The 22,474-nt window shown below is 50.7% G+C and overlaps 1 protein-coding gene across 1 annotated transcript; it reads right to left on the reverse strand.

The window, feature by feature from the left end:
- Positions 1–1,386: 1,386 nt before the first annotated feature.
- On the reverse strand, positions 1,387–22,137 carry Glipr2 (GLI pathogenesis related 2). Its single transcript, XM_041667668.1, has 5 exons — positions 21,814–22,137; positions 11,096–11,204; positions 10,630–10,733; positions 8,918–8,995; positions 1,387–1,968 (listed from the first exon to the last, which is right to left on the reverse strand). Exons 1-5 carry the CDS (start codon positions 21,824–21,826, stop codon positions 1,808–1,810), a joined length of 465 nt encoding a protein of 154 aa, XP_041523602.1. The 5' UTR covers positions 21,827–22,137; the 3' UTR covers positions 1,387–1,807.
- Positions 22,138–22,474: the final 337 nt, after the last annotated feature.

Below are 22,474 nucleotides of genomic sequence, written 5' to 3' on the forward strand. Positions count from 1 at the left end.
CATTTTCAAAGATATACAGACTTACCAGTAGGAAGGTCAGGATAGCATCTCACAAATCTACTCTTCTTACATCTGTCTTCGAAGCTGGGGGTAGGAGTGGGAGGGTAGGGAATGGGGTGGGGCTTTGAAGCCAGTGCAAGCCAGATCCTGCCTTCCTTTTTTCTTTTTAAAACAGGACCTCACTAAATTGTCGGGATTGGCCTTGAATTTCGGATCCGTCTGTCTCGTCTCCATTTCCAGAGGAGTTAGGATTCCAGGCTTGTGCCTCTAGGCCAGGCTCACCTGTCCTTACCATTAATAACTGAACTGCAAATAGCTTAAATTTGCTGGGGCTCTGTTTGAAACTCCCTTATGTTTCCAGTTTCACCAGTCAATCTATGTGCTTGAGCTCAAATTTCTCGCACCTAGGGCTGTCTGCCCTCAGAGTTAGGAGGTTGCACACTTCCAAAGTGACTATTTTAGCCCCTCTGGGGAGGGGCTGGGAAGGTGGAGTGGTTCAAGATTGATTCAGAGTCCTGAATTATCTCAGCCACAAACTAAAAGCATTAAAGGAAGAAATTACACAAAAGGAAAGGATTTTATTGTCTCGTTAGTCAATATCCTTGGACGAACCAAATGGCACAGTGTGAGACTGTTCACAGTCTAACGAAGCCCGGCAGCCTCAGTCTGTCCTTAGGTCAACAACCCCCTCCTCCAACCCTTCCATTGGCAAGAGATGCCGTAATTTCAGAGACGCTCAACTGGACCTCTGGCTTGGTCCCTCCTGAATGGACCTGGTTAAACCTCTATTCATGGGGAACTGTGTATAGGTTGAGGCAAAACGCAAAATCAAATTGGCGTTCCTAAGCTTTCTGTTTGGGCTTCCTCCTGGGAGCATTTGGGCTGGTCACACATTCCAGGAGGGAGCCACAGCTCAGCTGCAGCTGCAGCTGCCCTGGGCAAGCCTGGGTGGTTACTGCCTCCTGGGTTGGGGAAGGAGAGAGTCTGTGGGGTTTCCTCTAGGGGCCCCCAAGTGACCTCACCCTCACCCCTACACCACTGACTTCATAGTCCAAGACCTTGGCCAAAAGCCCAGGCCATGTGAGGGTCCAGTGAGAGATGAGGTTGGGGGGTAGGTAGGGCTGTATTCCAGACCTATCCCCTCCCCCAGAAGCCAGAAGTAGTGCTGTAAGCCCTGCAATTTAAGAGGTGTGAAAGGCACTAGTGGCTGTGGCATTTGCTCCTTAAAGGGTAAAAACTCCGAGGAAGTAAGGATTTGGTTTTTCCTTCTCTATTTGCTCTTTGGCAATTCCATTAGGGAATCCCAGCGGGTGTGGGATGATACCATGTCTTCCAGCCAGAACGAGAAATCTCAGTGACTCTGTGGAATGGAACTGGTCACGTGTCTCTAATGCAAGCTGCTTTATGTCACATTTAAAGGAAGTTTTAATACTCTTCAAAAATCTACCAAAAGGAGATTACAGCGCAGGAAGTTCCCATCAAACGACCTTACTTCTCAGCGTGGTAAATATTCAGGATACACAAAGTCCGAGGATAGATATCAGAAGTAAGAGATACACAAAAGAAGTCTGCGTAAAAGCTAACAGCAAAAAGATGTCAAGATTGATCTCACCCAAATCTAAGTAACTGTGGTCTAGGTAACCCTCGGGATAAACGCTTCGGATGTCCATCCTTTAACCGGGATGAGTTCATGCCCAGCCGCCTATAGCGTGCACAGTACACCCATGGGGCAGACCCTCGGCTGGCTCTTTGTTGTTCTGTGGGCACTTCGTATGTGTGTCTCCAGCTTCTCCTGACATCTGATGAGCTACTTCTTTGGAGGTGGGACATTTTCTTCAAAGTAGCCCTGGTTGACGACATTCCCTGCAGGAAAGTATCTGGCCACCACAAAGGAGGAGCCGTCACTTGCCGATGCCTTCCCCACGCCTATCTTCTTCGTATTCTTCCACACCATGGCCGTGAAGTGTCCTGTGGGAAGACAAGGGAGGCACAATGAGTGGTCAGCTGAACCCTGAAGAGGATGCTTAGGGACCCTCAAAACCTGCATGCTCTTCTCCAGCTCAGATAATTAGATACTCGCAGATGCTGGTCACGAAGAAGAAACAAAGCACACAGCTGCACATGTCAATCAATCCCACAGACCTCAGCCACCTCAGTACTTTCTCACAGTCTTGCTGAGATCATGACAAAGCACAGTGGTCCCAGTACCTGTGACCTCAGCTTCCGGGCACCAGCCCTCAGTGGCGCCTCCCCCCCCCCCCCGAAACTGAACTTTTTGTGTTTTAGACTTTTTAATTTCATTTTATGTGTATGAATGTTTAGCGTGCTTATATATGGTCACCCAGGAAGTCAGAAGAGAGTGCCAGACCGCCTGGAATCGGGGTTTTGAATGGTTGTGAACCACCATGTGGGCGCTGGGAACTGAATTCTGGCCTCTGCAAGAGCAGCAGATGCTCTCACTCTCCAGACCCTCAGACTGAACTCCTGAAGTTCTCTGTTATTTTCTGATGGTCTTTTTCCCCCCTGTGTCTTACTTGACCTCTCAGGAACATACAGTCCGTGTCCCTTCTTTTCAAAGCTTCCTCCCTCACTGAGTTCCAGGACATCCATCTCTTAGCAGCCCTCCCGTCTCCATCTTGGTCTTACAGCCTCTTCAGCCTCAGTCCAGGCACTCTCTCCTTTTCTCTCTATCCTCTGCCCTTCATGCAGTTTCCTCTTTCCCTGACTTCCAGCTGGATTTCCCCGGTTCAGTCCTCCGCGCTCTGCTCCTGACACAATCACCGCGCACTTCCACTTGGATGACACACAGATGCAGTCTATCCAGATCTCACTCTCGATTTTGGTCCCCCAGACTTGCTCCTCTGCTGACTTCCCATGGGTATCAACAGCATCTTTGTGCTCATAGCTGAGGGATGAGCCTGCATCCATTCCTCTCCTGGATTCCTCACAACCACCTACCGCTAATCCCCAAGGAATGCGACTCTAAAACCTAGCTCAACTATATTCTTCCAAAACCTTGGCTTCATTCGTAGCTTTCTGTCTTGGAATGATGCAACATCTCCTGACTGCTCTTGGCTCCACTTCCAACCTCTTTCATTCATTTGTCACTGTGAGAATGGGAAATCTCACTGCGAATGAACGGGAAAGATAGTTAGATCACCCTGAGACACAAGTCGTATCCATTTAACTTCCTCAAGTCAAAATCTTACACTCCTAGCTGCACCTGGATTGAAAGCTAATACTTTGGCCTGGAGGCTTCCTTCCTTCCTTTCCCTCAGTAAGCTGCTTCCTTTTGAGAAAGCCCTGTAGGAATGAAGCCTTGCTCAAATCAGCCTACGCGCGGATATTTTTCCCCCAGTACTGGGAATTAAACCCAAGACTATAAATGCCAGTAAGCACTCTACCACCGTAGACGTCCAGCCCTTGGGAGCTCTCCTACTGACTAACAGTTTCTCGTCCCTGAGATCTGAATAAATGTCATTTATTTAAATAAGCCTTACTCAATCACCCTTTCATTTGCCAGAACATCTCCCTCTCTATCCCGACCCACACCCTGTCTTTCCCCTTCTCCATTACTACTGGCTCCTTCATCCATGACACCTACATGGCAAAGAACAAGTTTTATTTTTTGTTTTGCAGAGTTGGAGTTTATTAAAGACATTTAAGTTAGGCTCAGACACGAAGGTTGAGTGGAAAAGAGAGGTGCCCAGAAGAAATGAAGGCTTACTCAAGAGTGGGCTTCTCAAAGGGAAAGTCAGAGAAAGGAAGGCAGGCATAGCCAAGCATGGCCATAGCTCTCCATGGGAATCAGTCACAGTTCATTGGCTGTGTCTGGAGAGAGAGGAAACATTATACTCTGAGGGTCAGGAAAGCAGGCTTGGCACTGAAACTGGCAGCAACTGCCAAGGTTTCCTCTTTTTTTTTTTTTTTAAGATAGGGTCTCTGTATCTCAGGGAAGCTTCATATTTAATATGTAGGCAAGAATGATCCCCTCTTGTATTACAGCATGTGGCCACACACCAGCTTCCATACAGTGCTGGGGATTGAACCTAGAACCTCCAGTCTTACACACTCAACTTGTGTGGAGCTGGAGATTGTACCCAGGACCTCCTGTGTTACACATCCAGCTTATGGGGAGCTGGGGATTGAACCCAGGGCCTCAAGCATGCAAGGCAGGCACTCTAGCAACTGAGCTATACTCCTGTCCCACTTGCTGTGGGACAATCTTTGTCTGCTGTAAGTATGTGTTACTCTCATTGGTTAATAAAGAAGCTGACCGGGCAATAGCTGAACAGGATAAGGGAAGGCAGAAGGGCCAAACTGAGAATGCTGGGAACAGAAAGGGCAGCTGGGAGTCGAGAGCAGACGGAGAGAAGCAAGATAGTAAGATGGACACGCAGAAAAGGTACCAAGTCATGTGGCAAAGCATAGATAAGAAATATGGGTTCATTTAAATGTAAGTGTTAACTAGTAACAAGCTTAAGCTATTGGGTGAGCATTTATAATTAATATTGAGCCTCCATGTGGTTATTTGGGAACTGGCAGGCAGAAAAGTCTGCCTACCCACTGATTTCTATTCTTACTTATTCCTTGGCCTTCACTGGCTTTGACGTCAAAGATTGGGGCTGTTTTCCTATCACTGTGCCTAGTTCATGCTTAATATATATAAAAAATTTGTCATCAGGCCTAGTGGCACACCTTTAATGCCAGCACTCAGGAGGCAGAGGAAGGTGGATCTCTGAGTTTGAGGCTAGCCTGATCTACAGAGTAAGTTCCAGGATAGCCAAGGCTACGCAGAGAAACCCTGTTTTGAAAAACAAAAGCAAAAAAAAATATTTCATTTATCTGTGTGTGCATGTGTGTGCGCATGTGTGTGTATGTGTGCGAGTGTGTGTGCGTGTGTGCGTGCGTGTGTGTATGTGTGTGAGTGTGTGTGTGCATGTGCATATGTGCATGTGTGTTTACATGTGTGCGTGCGTGTGTGTGTATGTGTATGAGTGTGTGTGCGTGTGTGCGCATGTGTGTACGTGCATGTGTGTTTACATGTGTGTGTGTGCGCATGTGGGTGTATGTGTGCGTGTGTGCGTGCGTGTGTGTGCGTGAGTGTGTGCGTGCGTGTTGGGGGGCACAAGCATGCCTCAGAGCACACGTGAAGGAAGTCAAAGAACGCCTCTAGGAGTTAGTTCTCTCCTACCTAAACTCAGGCTGGCATCTAAACCCAGGCATCTCACAGGCCCATAATTTTTAAATTTTGAAACTTCAGCACTTGGGGCATAGGCAGGAAGATTGTGAGCTCCAGGTCATTCTGGAGTACCTGGTAAATTCAAACTTCCTTAAGCCATACAAAGAAATCCTATCTCAAAGATTTTTTTTTTTTAAAGCAAAAGAAAAGTTGCCTAGGTCAGATCTTTACTTATCTTTAAATTTGTGTTATTTGTATTGCCCTCCGCTCTAGAAAGTCTGTTCTTCAGCTCTGAGGAGAGCGCCCCTTCTGTCCTGGCCACCCTTGGTTGTTACCGTGGTTAACAGCTCCAGGCACTGGGCAGCCCTGCCAGGCAGTCCTGCTTCTCTGGCTGCCTCTTAGCCAGGGCTCAAGCCCTTTCTCCCACAGGCTACTCTAACGTGACCACTGGCTTTGGCCATCGACCATCTTTCTCACTGTTTCCCAGAGAAGGAAACTTCCATCATCCACTGGTTGCCAAGCAACTAGCAGGACAGAAAGTGTGCATCAGTGGCTAGATGCCCGTGGCAGCTTCTTCTTAAGGGAGGACACTGAGCAATCTTCTCTGTGGAGATTTCCGTTGGCACAGACAATCCCATTATGGTATTTACAGACGAATTAAGAGACACAACTTCCTTAGCAACATCAGATACATACTGGTTTCTAACGCTAAGGGCCAGCAACAGTTCCTTTTTCTTTTCTTCTTTGTCTCCACCCCTTAAAGGGATCACATCCTCTTTCCAGCTGAGGACCGAAACTTCCTAGAATATGCCTTTGAAAAACCACACTGAACCTATTACAGCATACCCTTGCAAAGAAACAATGTACGAAGGCAAGAAGAAATGAGACGACCGTTTCACTGCTCTGACAGTGCAAAAAAGGATACACACACACAACTCAGGAAAACTTGCACAAGAAACCAGAAACTTAGATGGCATTCAGATGCTATGCCAGGTCAGATCGATTAGTCCTCATTTAGAATAAACAAATCTACTCACTTAACCAGGACAGAACAAAGTAACTAAGAATGTTTTTTCAATGCAGCACATAGCAGGGACCAGTGAGTAGGTGTGTTATCAGGGAAGGCTGCTGGGGGGAGGGGCTGTCAGTCCAAGCAGACTGCAAGGTATCTCACAGGCCTTTCACCTATATGAACTCAGGTCAGGGAATCCCAAAACACAAGCAGGGAGAAGCCAGGAACTGAGAGATTCTGGCAGGATTGACCTGACAAGCCTCAAGGTTCCGGAAGCCTCAGTTCTATAACACCGAGCAATGCCCTACCTGCGGCTCCAGTGTCATTTGTCCCCAGTATTGCACAGGCACCGACTCTTGGTGTAGAGGCCATGGAAGAGGCACCAGGTAAGACCAGAAGACTTGAGGAGACCTCTTTGTAGGTCTCAGTCTTCTCCTGGGCTAAATGGGCAGAAAAGGCCCCGCTTTCTGCCGCCTTGGAGGCTGGCGCGGCTGTGGATGCAATCACTTAGTAAGCATCAAGCAGCAGCACACGCAGCTCCAAGATCCAGCATGTGTCTGGTTGCTCAAGAACCTCACTCGTGGGGAAAGCAAGCAAGGAAATAAAGTATCTGGACACTATCTGTATCCTTAACACTGCTCCCTCCTCCTCATTCAGTGACAGGGTCATTGTTATCTGAAGCTCTGGCAGCTGCTTCCTGCTGCTTCCTGCTGCTCAGCCTGGCAACTTTGGAAGGGGGGTGCCAACTGAACAAGAAACTGTCCCAGGTCTGCACCTAGAGTTGCAAGAACCCTTCCTGGACAGGGTGAGCAGTAAGCCACAGGAAACAGTGAGAACATGTCATTTCCTGCTTCTGAAGAAACTCTCCAGGGGATGGGAGGCCCCAAGTGGCTCTACCCTTATGTAGGTGGGATGGTAGGGTTGGGGTGGGGAGGGAACCCCTCCCCCTTTCAGTTTCTCTGGTGCTTTGAATCATATACACATTCTTCTTACCCTGTCTGGGGGCCCAAGAAGGGTCTGAGTCACTTTTTAGGAAAAGTGGGGAGGCGGGGGTGGGGCAGTGAGGCCTGCAAATGAGGCAGAAGGACCTCAGAAACCAGAAGAGCTGCCCAGACGTTAATAAGATAAATGTTTACTGCTCAAGGCTGGGGAAATGGCCCATCCTAAGCACTGGCTCAAAAAGCTTGCCTAGTGTGGGGGTGGGAGCTCATTGGCTGGGCAGTCAACTTGCTGAGCTCAAATTCAGTGAGAAACCCTATCTCAAAAGCTAAGGTGGAGAGCAACCAAGAGGAAGACCTTAGACAGCAACCTTTTCACACACATTTACATCTTACACACTTACGCGCACACACACGTATCTGCAAACACACACACACACACACACACACACACACACACACACACACGTTTACTGCTCACCCTAAAAAAAGGCTATAACAAAGGTGGTCTCCTCCGGTTCTGCATCACCAATTCCCAGAAGCGCTTGGGAGACCACCACCAGAACTGACTCAAGTTCACACCACAAATGGCAGAGCTAGGAAGAGCCGAGCTTTCCTGAATCTTGGAATGCAAGAGGAAGGGAAACCCCCTAGTACCATGAGGTGTGGAGAACAGGCAGGAAGAGGAGGGAGGTGTGAAGGAGGAAAGGTGAAGAGTGGCCTGACCCTTTCCTGACTGCCTCCAGGGAGCCACAGCAGTGCAACCAGAGCAGCTGAGGCGGAAGAAACACCAGAGGCAGGATAACCAGTCAGTCAGATGTTCTCAGATACTAGTTCAAGAAAGAAGCAGCCAGCTCAAATCCAGACTCCAGAGAACATGCTGCAGTGAGGAGAACACGCTGCAGTGAGGGGAACACGCTGCAGTGAGGGGAACACGCTGCAGTGAGGGGAACACGCTGCAGTGAGAGGAACACACTGCAGTGAGAGGAACACGCTGCAGTGAGAGGAACACGCTGCAGTGAGGGGAACGTGCTGCAGTGAGGAGAACACGCTGCAGTGAGGAGAACACACTACAGTGAGGGGAACATGCTGCACTGAGAGGAACACACTGCAGTGAGAGGAACACACTGCATTGAGAGGAACACGCTGCAGTGAGAGGAACACGCTGCAGTGAGAGGAACACGCTGCAGTGAGAGGAACACACTGCAGTGAGGGGAACACACTACAGTGAGGGGAACATGCTGCAGTGAGAGGAACACACTGCAGTGAGGGGAACATGCTGCAGTGAGAGGAACACACTGCAGTGAGGGGAACATGCTGCAGTGAGGGGAACACACTACAGTGAGGGGAACATGCTGCAGTGAGAGGAACACACTACAGTGAGGGGAACACACTACAGTGAGAGGAACACACTGCAGTGAGAGGAACACACTGCAGTGAGGGGAACACACTACAGTGAGAGGAACACACTGCAGTGAGAGGAACACACTGCAGTGAGAGGAACACACTGCACTGAGAGGAACACACTGCAGTGAGGGGAACACACTGAACTTTGAGCTGACTGGGAATGTAATGGAGGGGGCAGGATCAGTATCCTGGGTACCCCCAGATGAAGAAAGGGTAAGGTGTGGGATGATGGTGGGGTGGGGTGAGGTGGACAGGTGTTGGGGAAAGGAAGCTTTGGTTTCTGGCAGCTCAGCTGGAGAAACATGACTGAGCCAATGCAGGAGGGAAAGAGCGAACCTTCTGAAGACACCGGTCAGCCCAGGCGCCATTGCCACTTACCGGTCCCTGAGGTGAAGCCAGGCTGCTGGAAGTTGTAGTTCTTGATTTCACTGTACCACCGATCAGCCACTTCCTTTCCTGGACAGAAAAGGCACACGTGAACTAAGTCATGGAGTCTAAGCCATCTTCTCCCACAGACCCCAAACCACCCGGAGTCCACGCCCGGATGTCTGACGGCAGGCTGATGAAGTAATGCATGAGGGTTACTCCCGCAGACTCCTGGGGACTCGTGATGAAGACAGAACCTTCATTGGGATGAGCACTGGCCCGGAGTTAAGCCACGGTCCCCAGATAAGGAAGCCTACATCCTGCCACTGATGCGCTGTGGCATTCTAGGCAAGGCCTTTTCTGTTCTGGGCCTCTACAATAAAAAGGTTGAACCTAGCACATCCTGAGGGCCTTCTAGCAATGGTCTGAACTTTTAGGAGGCGTTCTCACTCCACCCGGGGTCTGTTTCTAAAATAGGCCTGAGTAAAAGCAGTTGAGCCTGTAGGCCAAAGGTAGTCGCTGCCAGCAGAAAGGCCTCATCTCGAGCATCCACTGTCAGTCATGGCGTGAGGCGGCATTTCCCAGGGATCTGTAGATCCCAGTGCCACCGTTCCAACTCAGCACACAGGAGTCAAGATGGGTCGCCCTAGGACCTTGTTACAACTTAGAGCCTGATTAAAGCAGGTCCTAGAGGACCGTGATTCTTCATCTCTACCAAGTTCCCTGCTGTGGCTGCTAGTTCATGAAGTACATATCAGCCATGCCTGGGGACCATTGAAAGGAAGCTGAGGCCCAGGGCCTTCTTCAGCTCTATTGGTTCTGGAGGAGAGACCCAGGGATTGGAAAAAATGTAAAAGCTCTCCCGAGACTCTCCTGAGTAACCAGGAGACATCAATTCAAAGCTCTTTGTGTAGAAATGGGAAAGCTAGGGCCAGAGAGATCCAACACAGGCCGGGCTAGAACAGCGTCCTTAGGGCCCAATCAGGAGAGGCAGCAGCCCTGGACCCCTAGTCTGCTGACTGAGGGGGAGGCGAAGAGACCCCATCATCAGCCGCCTTTCAGGCACATAGCTCTTGGGGAGAGAGAGGCAGGAGGAGGGGGGCTGGTGTGTTAGGAAACCAGGCAGCCTAGGGGATCCCTTGGGAGCTCTGGGGAATGTAAGGCTTGGGAGAAGAGGAATCTTTTTCTCCCGGGGTTTGGAGAAAGCTCAGGGATTGTGACATATCTATTTTTCCTAAAAAGCTACATCAGAGTTATAGGAAATAGAGACTCAAGAATGCTTGCTCAGTGGGGTGGGGTCATTCCCTCCCAGGCTTCGGCCAGAAAAATCATCTTTTTATTCTTCCTTTTATTTTTTTAAAGAAAAGAAAAATGTTTAATTCTTTTCTTTTTTTTTTCTATAATAAGAGCAATATACCTACAGCGTAAAAAAATAATTTAGAAACGATCAAGGTTGCTCCAGGGCCCACAGAACCAGGCTGCCATTGGATACAGTGCTGCAGTCTCTGGCGCCCACGCATCTGAACTGCAGTCTGACTCCTCTGTTCCCGGCTCCCAGCTTCCTGGCTCCGAGCCAGCCACTGAGGTCAGCCCTGGAGCAGATGCTGAGAATTCAGGGCCTCCTCTCCCTTCCTGGGCCTGTGGCCACACCATCACTGAGCCACGGAGGGCATAGTGTCATCCTGTATCCAGATGGACAGAGAGAAGAGTCAAGGGTACCCTACCTGTCTGGTCGTAGGATGCCCATGCAAGGTTCTCCCCACACTGGCCACGACTGGACTCTGGGCTGTGCTTGAGGATTCTTGTGCTGGCCAGGGCCTCTGAATACCTGCATAACATGTCTCCTCAGAGCAGGCCCAACCTAGGGACCCTCCACCCCAACTTAGGACCCTCCACCCCAATCCAGTGTCTGAGTTTTGATCTAGTATGACTGAGCCGCCTTCCCTGTCTGGGTTCCCAGAGGGATAGCGGAAACACCACCCCCGTGCCTGGGCCTCCGACAATCCCATTTTCAGAAGAGCACACTGACACTCAGGAGTAGAGGGAACCTGCCTGAGCTGGCAGCAGAGTGGTCCTTAAGCCTGGCTGTACCAGAACTCCAACCACATCCCTTCAACCACCCAGGATCCCTCTATGAGTGCAGAAGCAGCTCCATGAAGGGCTAGCACCCGATTGGGGCTGGAGACTCACTGCTGGGCTTCTTGGTTGAGCTTCTTGCAAAGCTTCAGTGGGGGGACACCGTGCTGAGCCCGGTACTCGTTGTGGGCCTTCAGGACCTCGTTATTGAACTGTTTGGAAGCTAGAAGGACAGAAGGATGGAGAACCCTCAGTGCAGAGGGAAGACCCTCTGAAGGTACATAGGCATGCTTCAGGACACGCAGAGACTGCCCGCCTCTTTTCCATCCTGGTCACACGGCCCTGTTCCATACCAGTGTTCATCTCTACACTCCTGTCACCCTCCCTGTCTCTGCAGATCAGAGGTCTGCTGATTATGTAGGATCTTCTGGGCCACGTTGGGGATTTGAATCTTTATCTGAGGCAATGGGAGACGACTAAGCCGAAGCAGGGAGAATGTTTCTGAAAGATGTTCTTGGTGCTGAGGAAGGTAGAGAGCTGGTCAGACATCTAAGAGACAATGTCTGAAGGTGGCGGCAAACCTCAGACTAGACCAGTAGAATCTGGGAAGGGCTGGCGTTGGGAGCTTAGGGAAGACTATCTTAGCTAGAGTGGATGGTACCATGTTGGATCAGTGAAAGCAAAAGATGAGGGGAAGGGAGAGGGAAGGAAGGAGAGAATAAGGACAGAGACAGAGAGAAAGAGAGAGAGAGGGAAGGAGGGAGGGAGAGAGAGGGAGAGAGAGAGAGAGAGAGAGAGAGAGAGAGAGAGAGAGAGAGAGAGAGAGAGAGAGAGTCAAATAAAGCCAGATAAAGAGGGAGGACCAAAGCCGGGCAGTGGTGGCACACGCCTTTAATCCCAGCACTTAGGAGGCAGAGGCAGGCGGATCTCTGGGAGTTCGAGGCCAGCCTGGTCTACAAGAGCTAGTTCTGGGACAGGCACCAAGGCTACAGAGAAACCCTGTCTCGAAAAACCAAATAAATAAATAAATAAATAAATTAAATAAATAAATAAAAGAGGGAGGACCAAATAAAGCATCATTGAGGGATGGCGGAGAGGAGAGTATAGAAAAGGACTCCATGGTGACGGGAAGGGAGGATGTGATCTGCTGTGTGACGCTTCAGTGGGGAAAGAGCCTGTGCGCAACTGAATGATAAATTCAGTAAAGACAAGACCAGAGGGCTGGGGTTAGGGACATAGGGGATGGATGAAGAGCAAGAGTGGACGAAACCCATACTGCTTCAGATCTGAAACAACCCCATCCTTCTAGTATCTTTTATCTATTCAATACTTGTCCCAAACCGTCCATCAGTCCCGCCAGCCAATCACCTTTCACCAAACGTCCATCTGCTTTGCATCCACATCCCATGTCATGCACTCGTTTTCCATTTCCAGCACTTACCCTTCCACCAAGTCATTATTGTTGAGCAACCACATCCACCCACCCAAGTCCTGACCATCAGTTCAGACCAACTCTAATCTCCACGTCTGCTCCCTGAGCACTGTCCCACGTGATGCCAAACCCAGAACTCCAAAGCTCACACAGAGAAGGAAGATGGTCTTGTGAGCAGAGAATAGTAAAGGTGCAAGAGGAGCCTGGAGCAAGGGGCCAGGATCACAGGCCTTAGGAACCTAGGAATCCACCCCTCTCTGTAGACATGGGGTACCCAGAGAACAATGAGTGAGATCAGACTGGCCCATCTGCCTGTCTTTTGGCGGTGGTAGGAAAGGCAACCACAGTCATGAAGGAAGTCCTGGGGCCAACTGCAGGCAGGAGGGAGGAAGAAATGCTGCTCGCGGTTGGTGGCCGCGCTGTCCTTGGACTTTCTGACAAACTACAGAGGAAGTAGACCGCCCTTGGGGGCTGTAGGGCCCAGCAAGATTGTGTAGGTGATCAGTTTCAGAACATATGGTGGAGCAGGGTTGGAAGGGCTCTGAACTGATTTGTGAGGTTTGGGGTAACAGATGGCGAAGTGAACAAAGGTAAACGTGGAAATAATGACTCAGCTTAACACAGAAGGTGGAGTCACAACCAGAAACCCTCACGTCCTGGTGGCCAGAGAAGGTCCACACCCTTGTGTTAGGAAAGACAGACTTCAGGTCTCCTGAGGTGGGAGGAAACGGGTGTTTAGCAGGTGGTGTTTAGTTAAGTGTCGAGTTTCCAAGGTGAAGGATCCTGGAGCTGCTTGATAGCTGTGTGATCTCATTTGACAATGGGGCATCTCAAGGAAGAGTTTCGGTTTGGCATGCTGATGTGGGACTGGGGGACATCAAAGCAGTCTTTCAAAGACCATGGGGAACAGGGAATAATGAGAACAAGAGCAGCAATTCCTGGGCACAAGTCACAGGTTTGGTCTTTTTTAGTGAGCTAGGGAACCAGCAGGATAATGTGGTAACCATGGCTCCTAGGCCATGGGTGTTCTGCCCTGCCTTGCACAAGTGGGGTCTTATGAGAGTAAGCACACACTGGGATCAGACTGGAAGACTGGGGTTGGGGGGGGGGAGAGTTCTCTGGGGAATTCTGAGGTCCTACAGGACAAAGCTGGAGCTGGCAGGCAGGAAGGACAGGATGTCAGCCAGGAATAAGAAGATCCCTTTCTCCCAGTCAGAAAGTTCCTGGAGCTTTAAGGGAACAAGCCTGAACTCTGGCAGCCCCGAAAAATGGGGGTTCACCCTGTCCTCCGTACTCTGAAATAGCCGTCCCTGTCCTCACTATTCCAAGTGGAAAGCAGAGAAAGGTGACAATGTGGCCACAGTAAGAGGAGGAACAAAAGATCCAGTGACCCCCATCTCCCCTCTCCATCTGGGGAGACCTGATGCAAGGTCTGGGTTTAAATAGCAGGCAAATTCTGAATAAGAAAGCCGTTCTCCTTAAAGTTGGCCCCACGCAGCAAGCCTTCTTTCAAGCAGTCAGCGCTCTAGGAGGTCTCCTCCTGAAAGACAAGTCCCTCCCCATGGCTGGCACTGGGGTTGCAGCCTTCTCCTTCCCCCCAGCATGAGACTCCTGGGGCCGTTCCAATTCCTTGGTTCCACTGTGCCAATAGTTTGATATCTGAAGTCTGCATCTCTCTTTAGAAATATGTGCCTTTGCTGGACTGGCATAAAGCTTTCTGGGGATTGGACAGAGCTTCCTCCCAGAGGATAGCAAGTTACCACTGGGCCATGCAAGCCAGTTTGTCTCCGTTCCTTGTAGGATCCCATCCAGTGCTGGAGAGGAAGGTGACTTAGAGGAGTTTCCCACCCTTCGGTAAACAGACGGTTAGAAAAGGGCTTGTGTGAGCTATGCGGTCACGCTGAGAAAGGCCCCTATCTGTATGATAGGCACAGCCAGGGCCATCCTAAACTAGTTCCCACGACTCAAATAGGCCAGAGAAGGTCTGCTGGGACACCGTGAGGGACACTTGAGACTTGGTGACATGCGCAGTGTCACAAGAACTCCCTGGAAACGGTGTTCCCGGTTCAGGAGGAGGAGGAGGCCAAAGGTGCAGAAAGGGCCAGGTTATGACAGGGCGCCAGTTTAAAGCAGCTTGCAGGTTGGGGTCAGTCTGCACTGGACCCCATATCACTTAAGGCCCTGCAGGCTTTCTGTCAGAAACATGTGTGACTTCTAAAAACTAGGTCACTGTAGTCCCAGAATGGAGGAAGTTCCAGGGGACAAAAGTGAAAGTTCCTGAACAACACAAGATCAGTGCCAGAAGCTGACGCCAGGCACAGGCCCCAGCAGGGTCAGGCTCCCTCAGCCGGGACTTTTGCAAGGGGTCACCAGGTCTCAACAGAGACCCATAGCTTCTTATAGCTGGAAGCCAGGGGGCCCTCCAGCCACTTAGGGCTATCTTAGGCGTCCCCTCCCACTCGGAGCAGGAGGAGAGCCCTAGGAGGCAAGTTATCAATGGTGACCACACCCAGGCCGAGGCTTGCCCTACTGCTATAGAAAAACCCCAACACAGATAAAGTCAGAGTAAAACCAGCCACCCACAGCCAGGCAGGGTGGGTCCTCAGCTGTCCTAGGGTGGGGGGAAGGGCAGGGATCCACACTTTATTTTGCAGAAGAGCCAGAAGGAGGGACAGGCAGACTTATCTGCCCTGGGCTCTTGCTTTCTCTTGCTCATCTCCCACAGGGCCTTGAAGACCTCGTTAACCTCTCGCTGCCTCTTGGGGTGTCCTGACACATTTATGACTAAACTAGAAAAAAATGCTCTTTGCAAGGGCAGCAGCCTGCCCAGATTCCCTTCCTGCTCAGGGGTACCATCAGGAGGGCTCTAGACTTGAAGGAAGGCCCTGCTCTGAAGCTCTGCCCAGTAACCCATGGTCACCGTGGAGCAGTGGGAGGTGCCCCTCAAGCTTTGGGGACAGCTGAAGGGAGCAGTAGGGGAAAGGAGCCCCAAGGGCAGCTTCCTCCGATCTCTCGCATTTCTCAAGAGCCTCCTGGGAGAGAGGGCTGCAGGGAGACTGCAGAGGCTAGAGCAGGGGTGACAGCCAGGCAGCTGTCTGCGGGAATGCAAGGCTGCACACTCTAGGTGGGGCTACTCTGCTTCCTTTTCGGGGACTGGAGAGAGTGGGGGGGGGATTCTGAGAGCTGTCCTTAGCCCCCGCCACACCCCTGCTTTGGGCAGACAGGCTCATTCCTCAGCTTCCCCCTCCCTGACCACTGCCCTCTCCAGCCTCCCCACAAAGGGTGAGAACAGGCCCCTCCATACGCTTGACAAGAGGTTGGAAAGCAAATTGCTCCAGCCTTTGGGGCAAAACTGGTTTTGCATCTTTAGGAAGAGTAGGAAGCAGATAATTGGAGAGAAAACAATTTTACAGTTTTTTCTTTTTTCTTTTTCAAGACATGGTTTCTCTGTGTAGTCCTTGCTGTCCTAGAACTCACTCTGTAGACCAGGTTGGCCTCGAACTCACAGAGATTTGCCTGCTTCTGCCTCTCAAGGGCTGGGATTATAGGTGGGCACCACCACTGCTCAGCTGGGAAACAATTTTGAAAGTTCCTCCAAGCATGGAAATTTGCTGAGTGAGTGAATGAGCAAAGGAATAAGGTTCAGAGACAATACGAGGACTAGATCTCGGCTGTATCAGACGAGAAATCGGTGTCTGGGGCAGTGTACAAATGGTCTCAGGTCACTCAGACCCAGGAGGCCCTGGTTAAAGCCAGACCTAACAGCATCCCTCCTTTGCCCCTCTCCCACCCCTAATCCTTCACACTTGCGATTTTACACCCAACACCCCCTTTTTCTGATGGCAGGAATAGGCTACCAAGTGTTGCTCAGCTGCCTGTGGGCCAGGAATCCATTTCTTGTAGTGATGGCCTCCTTCAGGCTGGCCTGTTTGAAAGATGCCCAAGTATACACATGGTCCTTGAATGACTGAAGCTGCCAGACAGGAGAGTGCTTGCTCAGGCCGCTCAAGTGACAAGTTTCTGTCCCCTGGGCCCCAGGCTCCCCTCTGAGTACGGAAGATGACAGCTGCAGGTTTCAAGATGTCCTCAAAGCAGGGAAACCCTTCAAATGAGGCCGGCAAGGAAATGAAGAGATGAGCTGGGGCTGCTGGGGTTGCCCTGGCCCACGTGGCCTCTTCCTGTAGTGGTCCCAGGGGCTCACTCAGAAGAAAATTCCTGGCCTTCTGCTCTGATATCCTCTGGTGTAGGGGTCCAGTGTCTGAGACACCAAGAGTCTTAGAGACGATTGGAGGACTTGTGTGGGTCTAACCAGAGTCCATTCGGGATGGGAACTGTGGTGAAGGCATGTGGTCAGTGTGCTGTGGACACACACAATTCAGAAGGCAAAGAACTAGGCTCTGCGTGTGCACAGGTGTGTGCGTATGCACACACACACACCAGCCAGAGCTAAATTCTAATCCTAATTTGTTCACATAACTGGTCCAGACATTATATGATGAGCGCCGTGGCCTAGAGTGCTGTTGAAAAGGCCAATAACATAAAATACCTAACTTACTAACTGCCTAGCATACAACAGGAGGCCAAATGATTGGCAATCACTATTATTCAAGGCAGAGGGCTATTGTAATCTTAGGTCCGAACACACCTGGTATACAGAGGCCCAGCAGCGAGACCAGGGCTGTGGGCAGGATTGAGAGCTTCCAGCACCGGTCCAACTCTCTAGGATTGAGCCTTGGCATTTGTTTGATGGTGTTAGGGGATTTCTCACACTCACCGTGAAGCTCTGGGGTGTATCTGAGTTCTGTTCCATGAGGCCAAACTGAGACCCATTGAGGCAGAGATTGATTCCTTAGATGGTCCTTTGGGAGTCACGTAAATTTACGTAAACTACTATGTAAATGGGTATCGCCGGGAGGCACCTCCCCGAAGCCTCGACTGGTGGCCTGGATCTTCAGGGTTGGGTTTGTGCAGCATGCTCACTGGGTCTGAGTCATCCAAAGAACTTACTTTCTCTCTGGGGAACCTTAGAAGATGCGGGCATGTGTGGCTACAAGCTAGCGTGGGCCTGGGCTAGAGAGCTAGCGAGTGGGGGACACCTGGCTCTACCTGCTGCAACCTGCTTTCCGCCCCGCAATCTGCATCAGCACCGTTTTCGGGCGCACTCGTGCATCTCCCCTTCCCTTCTATTCCTTGAAAGTTGTCATCAAGTTTGTCCAAGATGGCCGCGGGCAAGTTCATCCTTCCTCCCCTCTGGCTCCCATCCTTGCCCTAGACCACAGCTTCCCTGGCAACGCCCGCCCCTATCCCCCACGTCGGCACACAACTGAATGTAGGGGTGGTGAAAATTTTGGCAACAATAAAAGATTTCTGAATGTACGACTACCAAAACTCGATTCAAAAGCAAGCACAAGAATGAACTTGAGGTGCTTCTGATAGTTCCCGACAGGTCGTGTCATTGTTGCACACACAGAGCACTCTGCTCTTATAGAAATATAATGGTAATTACAGAAAGCATAGTATTTTCCTACTGTCATTTCTCAGTCAAGTTAGTGTAGCTGAGGATTGTGTCCTGTTAGAATGCTTGAGTTTGAAATCTATTTGTTTTTATTTACATTTTTTCAGGTCTGTGTGTGGAGGTCAGAGGACAGCTTGGGGGAGTTGACTCTCTTGCCCTATTGTGTAGGTTACAGAGGTCAAATTCAAGTCTTCAGGCTTGACAGCAAGCGCCTTTACCCAGTGACCCATTTTGTTGGCCCTAGAATGCTTGGTTTTAAAAATTGCTGTTGAGTTATTCACTTGAGGGTCATAAGAAGTCTCCGAAGGGACAACTCAGTGGTGCTTGCTTGGCATGTACAAGGCCCTGGGTTCAAGCCTTCGTACCAAAAAATAAACTAAAAAAAAAATATCATTGGCCGGGCGATGGTGGCGCACGCCTTTAATCCCAGCACTCGGGAGGCAGAGGCAGGCGGATCTCTGTGAGTTCGAGACCAGCCTGGTCTATAGAGCTAGTTTCAGGACAGGCTCCAAAGCCACAGAGAAACCCTGCCTCGAAAAAACCAAAAAAAAAAAAAAAATCATTGAATGAATTTTGTCTTGAGTTAGGACAGAAGTTCCAACAATAAACTGGGCGTGTGATGTGGGATTTCCCCCTGTATGCTGTGGAACAGAGCTAGGCAGGGAAAACTAAACTGAATGCTGGGAGGAGGAAGGTGGAGTAGAGAGAGGTCATTTATTCCTGCTGGAGCCGAGAAGCCACAGCCATGTGGCAGTTCACAGATTACTAGAAATGGGTTAAATTAAGATGTAAGAGTTAGTAAATAAGAAGCTAGAGCTAATGGGCCAAGCAGTGTTTTGTATGATATAGTTTCTGTGTGATTATTTCGGGGCTGAGCAGCCAGGGACGAACAAGCAGCCTCCTTACTACAGGCGTGATAACACATGCCTTTAATCCCAGCACTTCAGGAGGCAGAGGTGGGTGGATGTCTATGAGTTTGTTGAGTCCAGCCTGGTCTACACAGCCAAGGCTACCTAGTGAGACCCTGTCTCAAATGTGTGTCCGTGTCCTAAAGAACTGTTTGAAGATAAATTTCTTTTCTTTTAAAGCAGGGGGAAATGGCTTCTGATAAAACACTTGCCAGGCAAGTGTGAGGATTGAAGTTGGGGTCCCCAGCACCCCTGCTTAGAAACGACAACAACAACACAAAGCAATGACTGGGCAAGGGGCGGTGATGCCTGTAGTCTAGAGCTAGAAAGGAGAGAGAGGAGGATCCTGGGGCCCACTGGCCAGCTACTCCAGCTGAGTCAGTCAGCTCCAGGTTCAGTGAGAGACCCTGCTTCTAAAGATAAGGAGGAGAGTGGCTGAAGATGACACCCACTGTCTACCTGTAACCCTCACACACACACACACACACACACACACACACACACACACACACTCCACACATACACCCCCCCCCATGTATACACATTCACACACAGAACATACACACATAATAAAATAAATTTCTGTATGATTTATAATCAGCAAATATTTGATTCGCATACTTGTTTTACATGCCTGTATACCTGAAGTTGTATAACAGTTTATTGAGTAAAACTACTTCTTTTGCAAGTGGACAGTTTCAGAAGCCAGGCCCGAGGTGCTTGCACCACTGCTGTCTGTGGGGAGTCAATCTCTTTGCTCCCTGCCTCTAGCCTCTCCCACCCTGCTCAGTAGCACCCTGTATCCCTAAGATGACCCAGAACCTCCCAGGACCCTCTAGAATGGGCCACTTTCTTCACACTCCTTTGATGGTCCTCACATAGGACACCTCTCTCCTGTGCCTCCCCCACCTCCCTTCATTGTCTGAATCAAGATCATTTCCCAGCTCTTACAGAAGATCCCCCCTCCCGCTGATTCATGTCACAATTCAAATGAACATTCCTAAAGATTGGCTGGCCTTCTGTGCACCGGGTCCAGAGCTTGGAAGAAAGGACAGGTGTTAGGAGGGAGGGGACACAGAGACAGATGGGGGAGAGCAGGTAGAAGGATGACGGCACAGGTGCAGTTTTAGAAAATTGTGTCTTGGAGCAGGGGCTGGAAACAATCAATCAAAATGTATCTTAGGGGCTGGGGTAGGGGTGGGGTGGGTGGTCAGCTTTTAATCCCAGCACCATAGAGGTACAGATGCTGGTGGATCTCTGTGAATTTGAGATCAGTCTGGTCAACATAGTGAGTTTCAGATTAGACAGAGGTACACAGTGAGACCCTGTCTTACAGCAATAATAGTAACAATAAATATCAATAAAATGAACCGGCTTTAGAGAGTCCCTGAACTGCCTCATAAGTGTAGGGAGGAAGGAGTTAATTTTTTCAAGTAGAGGTGTCAAAAGGCCTTCTCACATCTGACATCATTTGCCCCGTTTTTCATCTTGTTCTTTTAATTATGTGACATCATCCTTTCCACTGCAAAGGATCTTGGGGGTCATATGGGCCACCCTCTTTGTACAGATGGGTAAACTGATGCACAGAGGAAGACCTTACTTCGCATCACGTAGCAAATGATTAGTAGGGCCGGTATTGCAAACCAGGCCTGTCACTCAAGCAGAAGGAAAAGCAGGTTAGGACCAGGTCGCGGAAGGCCATTTCCTGTGCATCTCTTGAGTCTTGATCCTGGAGGACAGACCCAAGAAGGGACCCAGCCTTCCTCATCTGAGGCTGACAGCCCATTGACTTCATTGTTTCTTTAGGGCAGTGGTTCTCAACCTTCCTAGTGCTGCAACCCTTTAATACAGCACCTCATGTTGTGGTGACTCCCAACTATAGAATTATTTTCATTGCTGCCTCATAACTGTAGTTTCACTCCTCTTATGAATCATAATTTAAGCATCTGTGTTTTCCAATGGTCTTAGGCGACCTCTGTCCACCCTGAAGGGTTGCGACTCACAAGTTGAGAACCAGGGCTCTAGAGCCTCCTGTGAGGAAGAAATAATGTCCCAATAGATGTCCAGAAGGGATAAGTCTGGGAGAAGTAAATCTATTACCCAACACCTGTCCCTTGTCTTTGCAGGAGCGAGGACAGATGATGCAGGGTGTGAGCTGTCCCTCTGAAGGAGGAGAGTGACATTAGGGATGGGATCCCCTTCACAAGAGTTGAGCTCAGAAGGATGAGGAGAGTTTCCAGCTGGATAACTGGAGTGGTAAAGACTGGGCCAGGACACCCAGGGGAAGTAACCTGAGTGTGAGCCAGCCAGCACAGCTGTGCAGCAAAGGGGGCGGGAAGCAGGGAGCGACGGGAAAGCTGGTTTTCAGTCATTTCAACCTCACAGTCCCAGTGATGAGGATGGGCGGCGGCAGGGCAGAGAACAGAGGGGGAGCGGGTCTGCACAGCACCCAGCCTGGCGCAGAGGGCACTAAGGAGATGCTCCTAAAGAGAGCAAAAAGGACTCCCAGAGCCGCCTTAGTGGGACTGGGACAGGACTAGCCGCTTCACAGGCACGGGTGCTGTCACAGTTTGGTGACTTTTTCCAACTGTAACTTTGTCCTCACTTGGAAACAAAGCAAAGCCACGCTACGGCAGACTCAGAGAGCTAACCCCATCAGCGCTTGGAAACCCTCCCTGACGCAATCCCTGGCTCGAAGCCAGAGGGACCCTCCATAGCTTTCCCTCTTCTTTCTTTCTCTCCCCTCTGGTGGTCTTTCCGCTACCTTTGCTCCCAGGTTGAGCCAGAAACAGCCGCAGCTGCGCCTTTGGGCGCTTTGCTCCGCATGCTCTCCATTCCCACTCAGGGGTCATGCATTGCAACGAGAGCTGCGGGGACCACAGGGGATTCCCAGGGGACAGGGCCCCAGGCGGGACAGGGTGACAGCGACTGTCCCGGAGCCATGCTAGCACTCCGGCGGGCTGAAGGGGCAACTCACCTGACTTGCCCATGGCCGACTGTGTGTGTGTGCTCCTCTGCTCCGCGGCGGCTGCGCTGCGCGGGGTGGTGGGTCCCAGCAGCTGGCCAAGGCCAGCAGGGGCAGGGGCGGCTGCAGCCACTCCCCCGGCGCCGCCCGGCCCCGCCTTATAAGGCAACGGCAACTGCAGGCGAAGGCACGGGGGGCCACCCCTAGAATTCACATGGCCTGGTGGGATTCCGCCGCTGGCTAGGGCGGTCCAGATGTGGACGCAGTGCCTCTCTCCCCGATCTGAAAGCGCGCATGAGACCTAGGGGAGCTTGAGCCTTCCTTGTGGTTCCCCATGACTCCTGTGCTACATTAAGACTGCGGTGCTCACTGTAGCCTGGCCAGGAACCGTTCCCGCCGGTGCCACCAGGGGTCGGTACTCTCCCAATCTCGGTCTTGAGCGACAGGCAACACCCTCCTCCCCCGAGTGTGCTTATTCCCCTCCTCTGCGACCCTGTGTTTCAACCACATCTTCCTAGGACCCTTCTGCTATGCGACCCCAGGTTGTAACTGAACACGTCCTAGCCCTCCAGCTCCAGCCGCCCCAGGAGGTGCCCACAGCTCAATTCGGACCTGTGCTCTTGACCCTCACTGCCTCTGAGACCAAGCCAAACTTCCCACCCCTGAGTCTGAC

This window comes from Microtus oregoni, unplaced genomic scaffold, assembly GCF_018167655.1.
Source record: "Microtus oregoni isolate MIOR12 unplaced genomic scaffold, Mior012 000017F_ref0000208, whole genome shotgun sequence".
NCBI classification, from domain to species: Eukaryota; Metazoa; Chordata; class Mammalia; order Rodentia; family Cricetidae; genus Microtus; species Microtus oregoni.

Excerpts from the sequence above, each read along its gene's own strand:
- Glipr2 (XM_041667668.1), bottom strand. Across the intron at positions 8,996-10,629 it reads GGCATCCTACGACCAGACAG|GAAAGGAAGTGGCTGATCGG; the intron begins GTAGGGTACCCT and ends TTTTCTGTCCAG. Across the intron at positions 1,969-8,917 it reads TGGCTTCACCTCAGGGACCG|GACACTTCACGGCCATGGTG; the intron begins GTAAGTGGCAAT and ends GTCTTCCCACAG.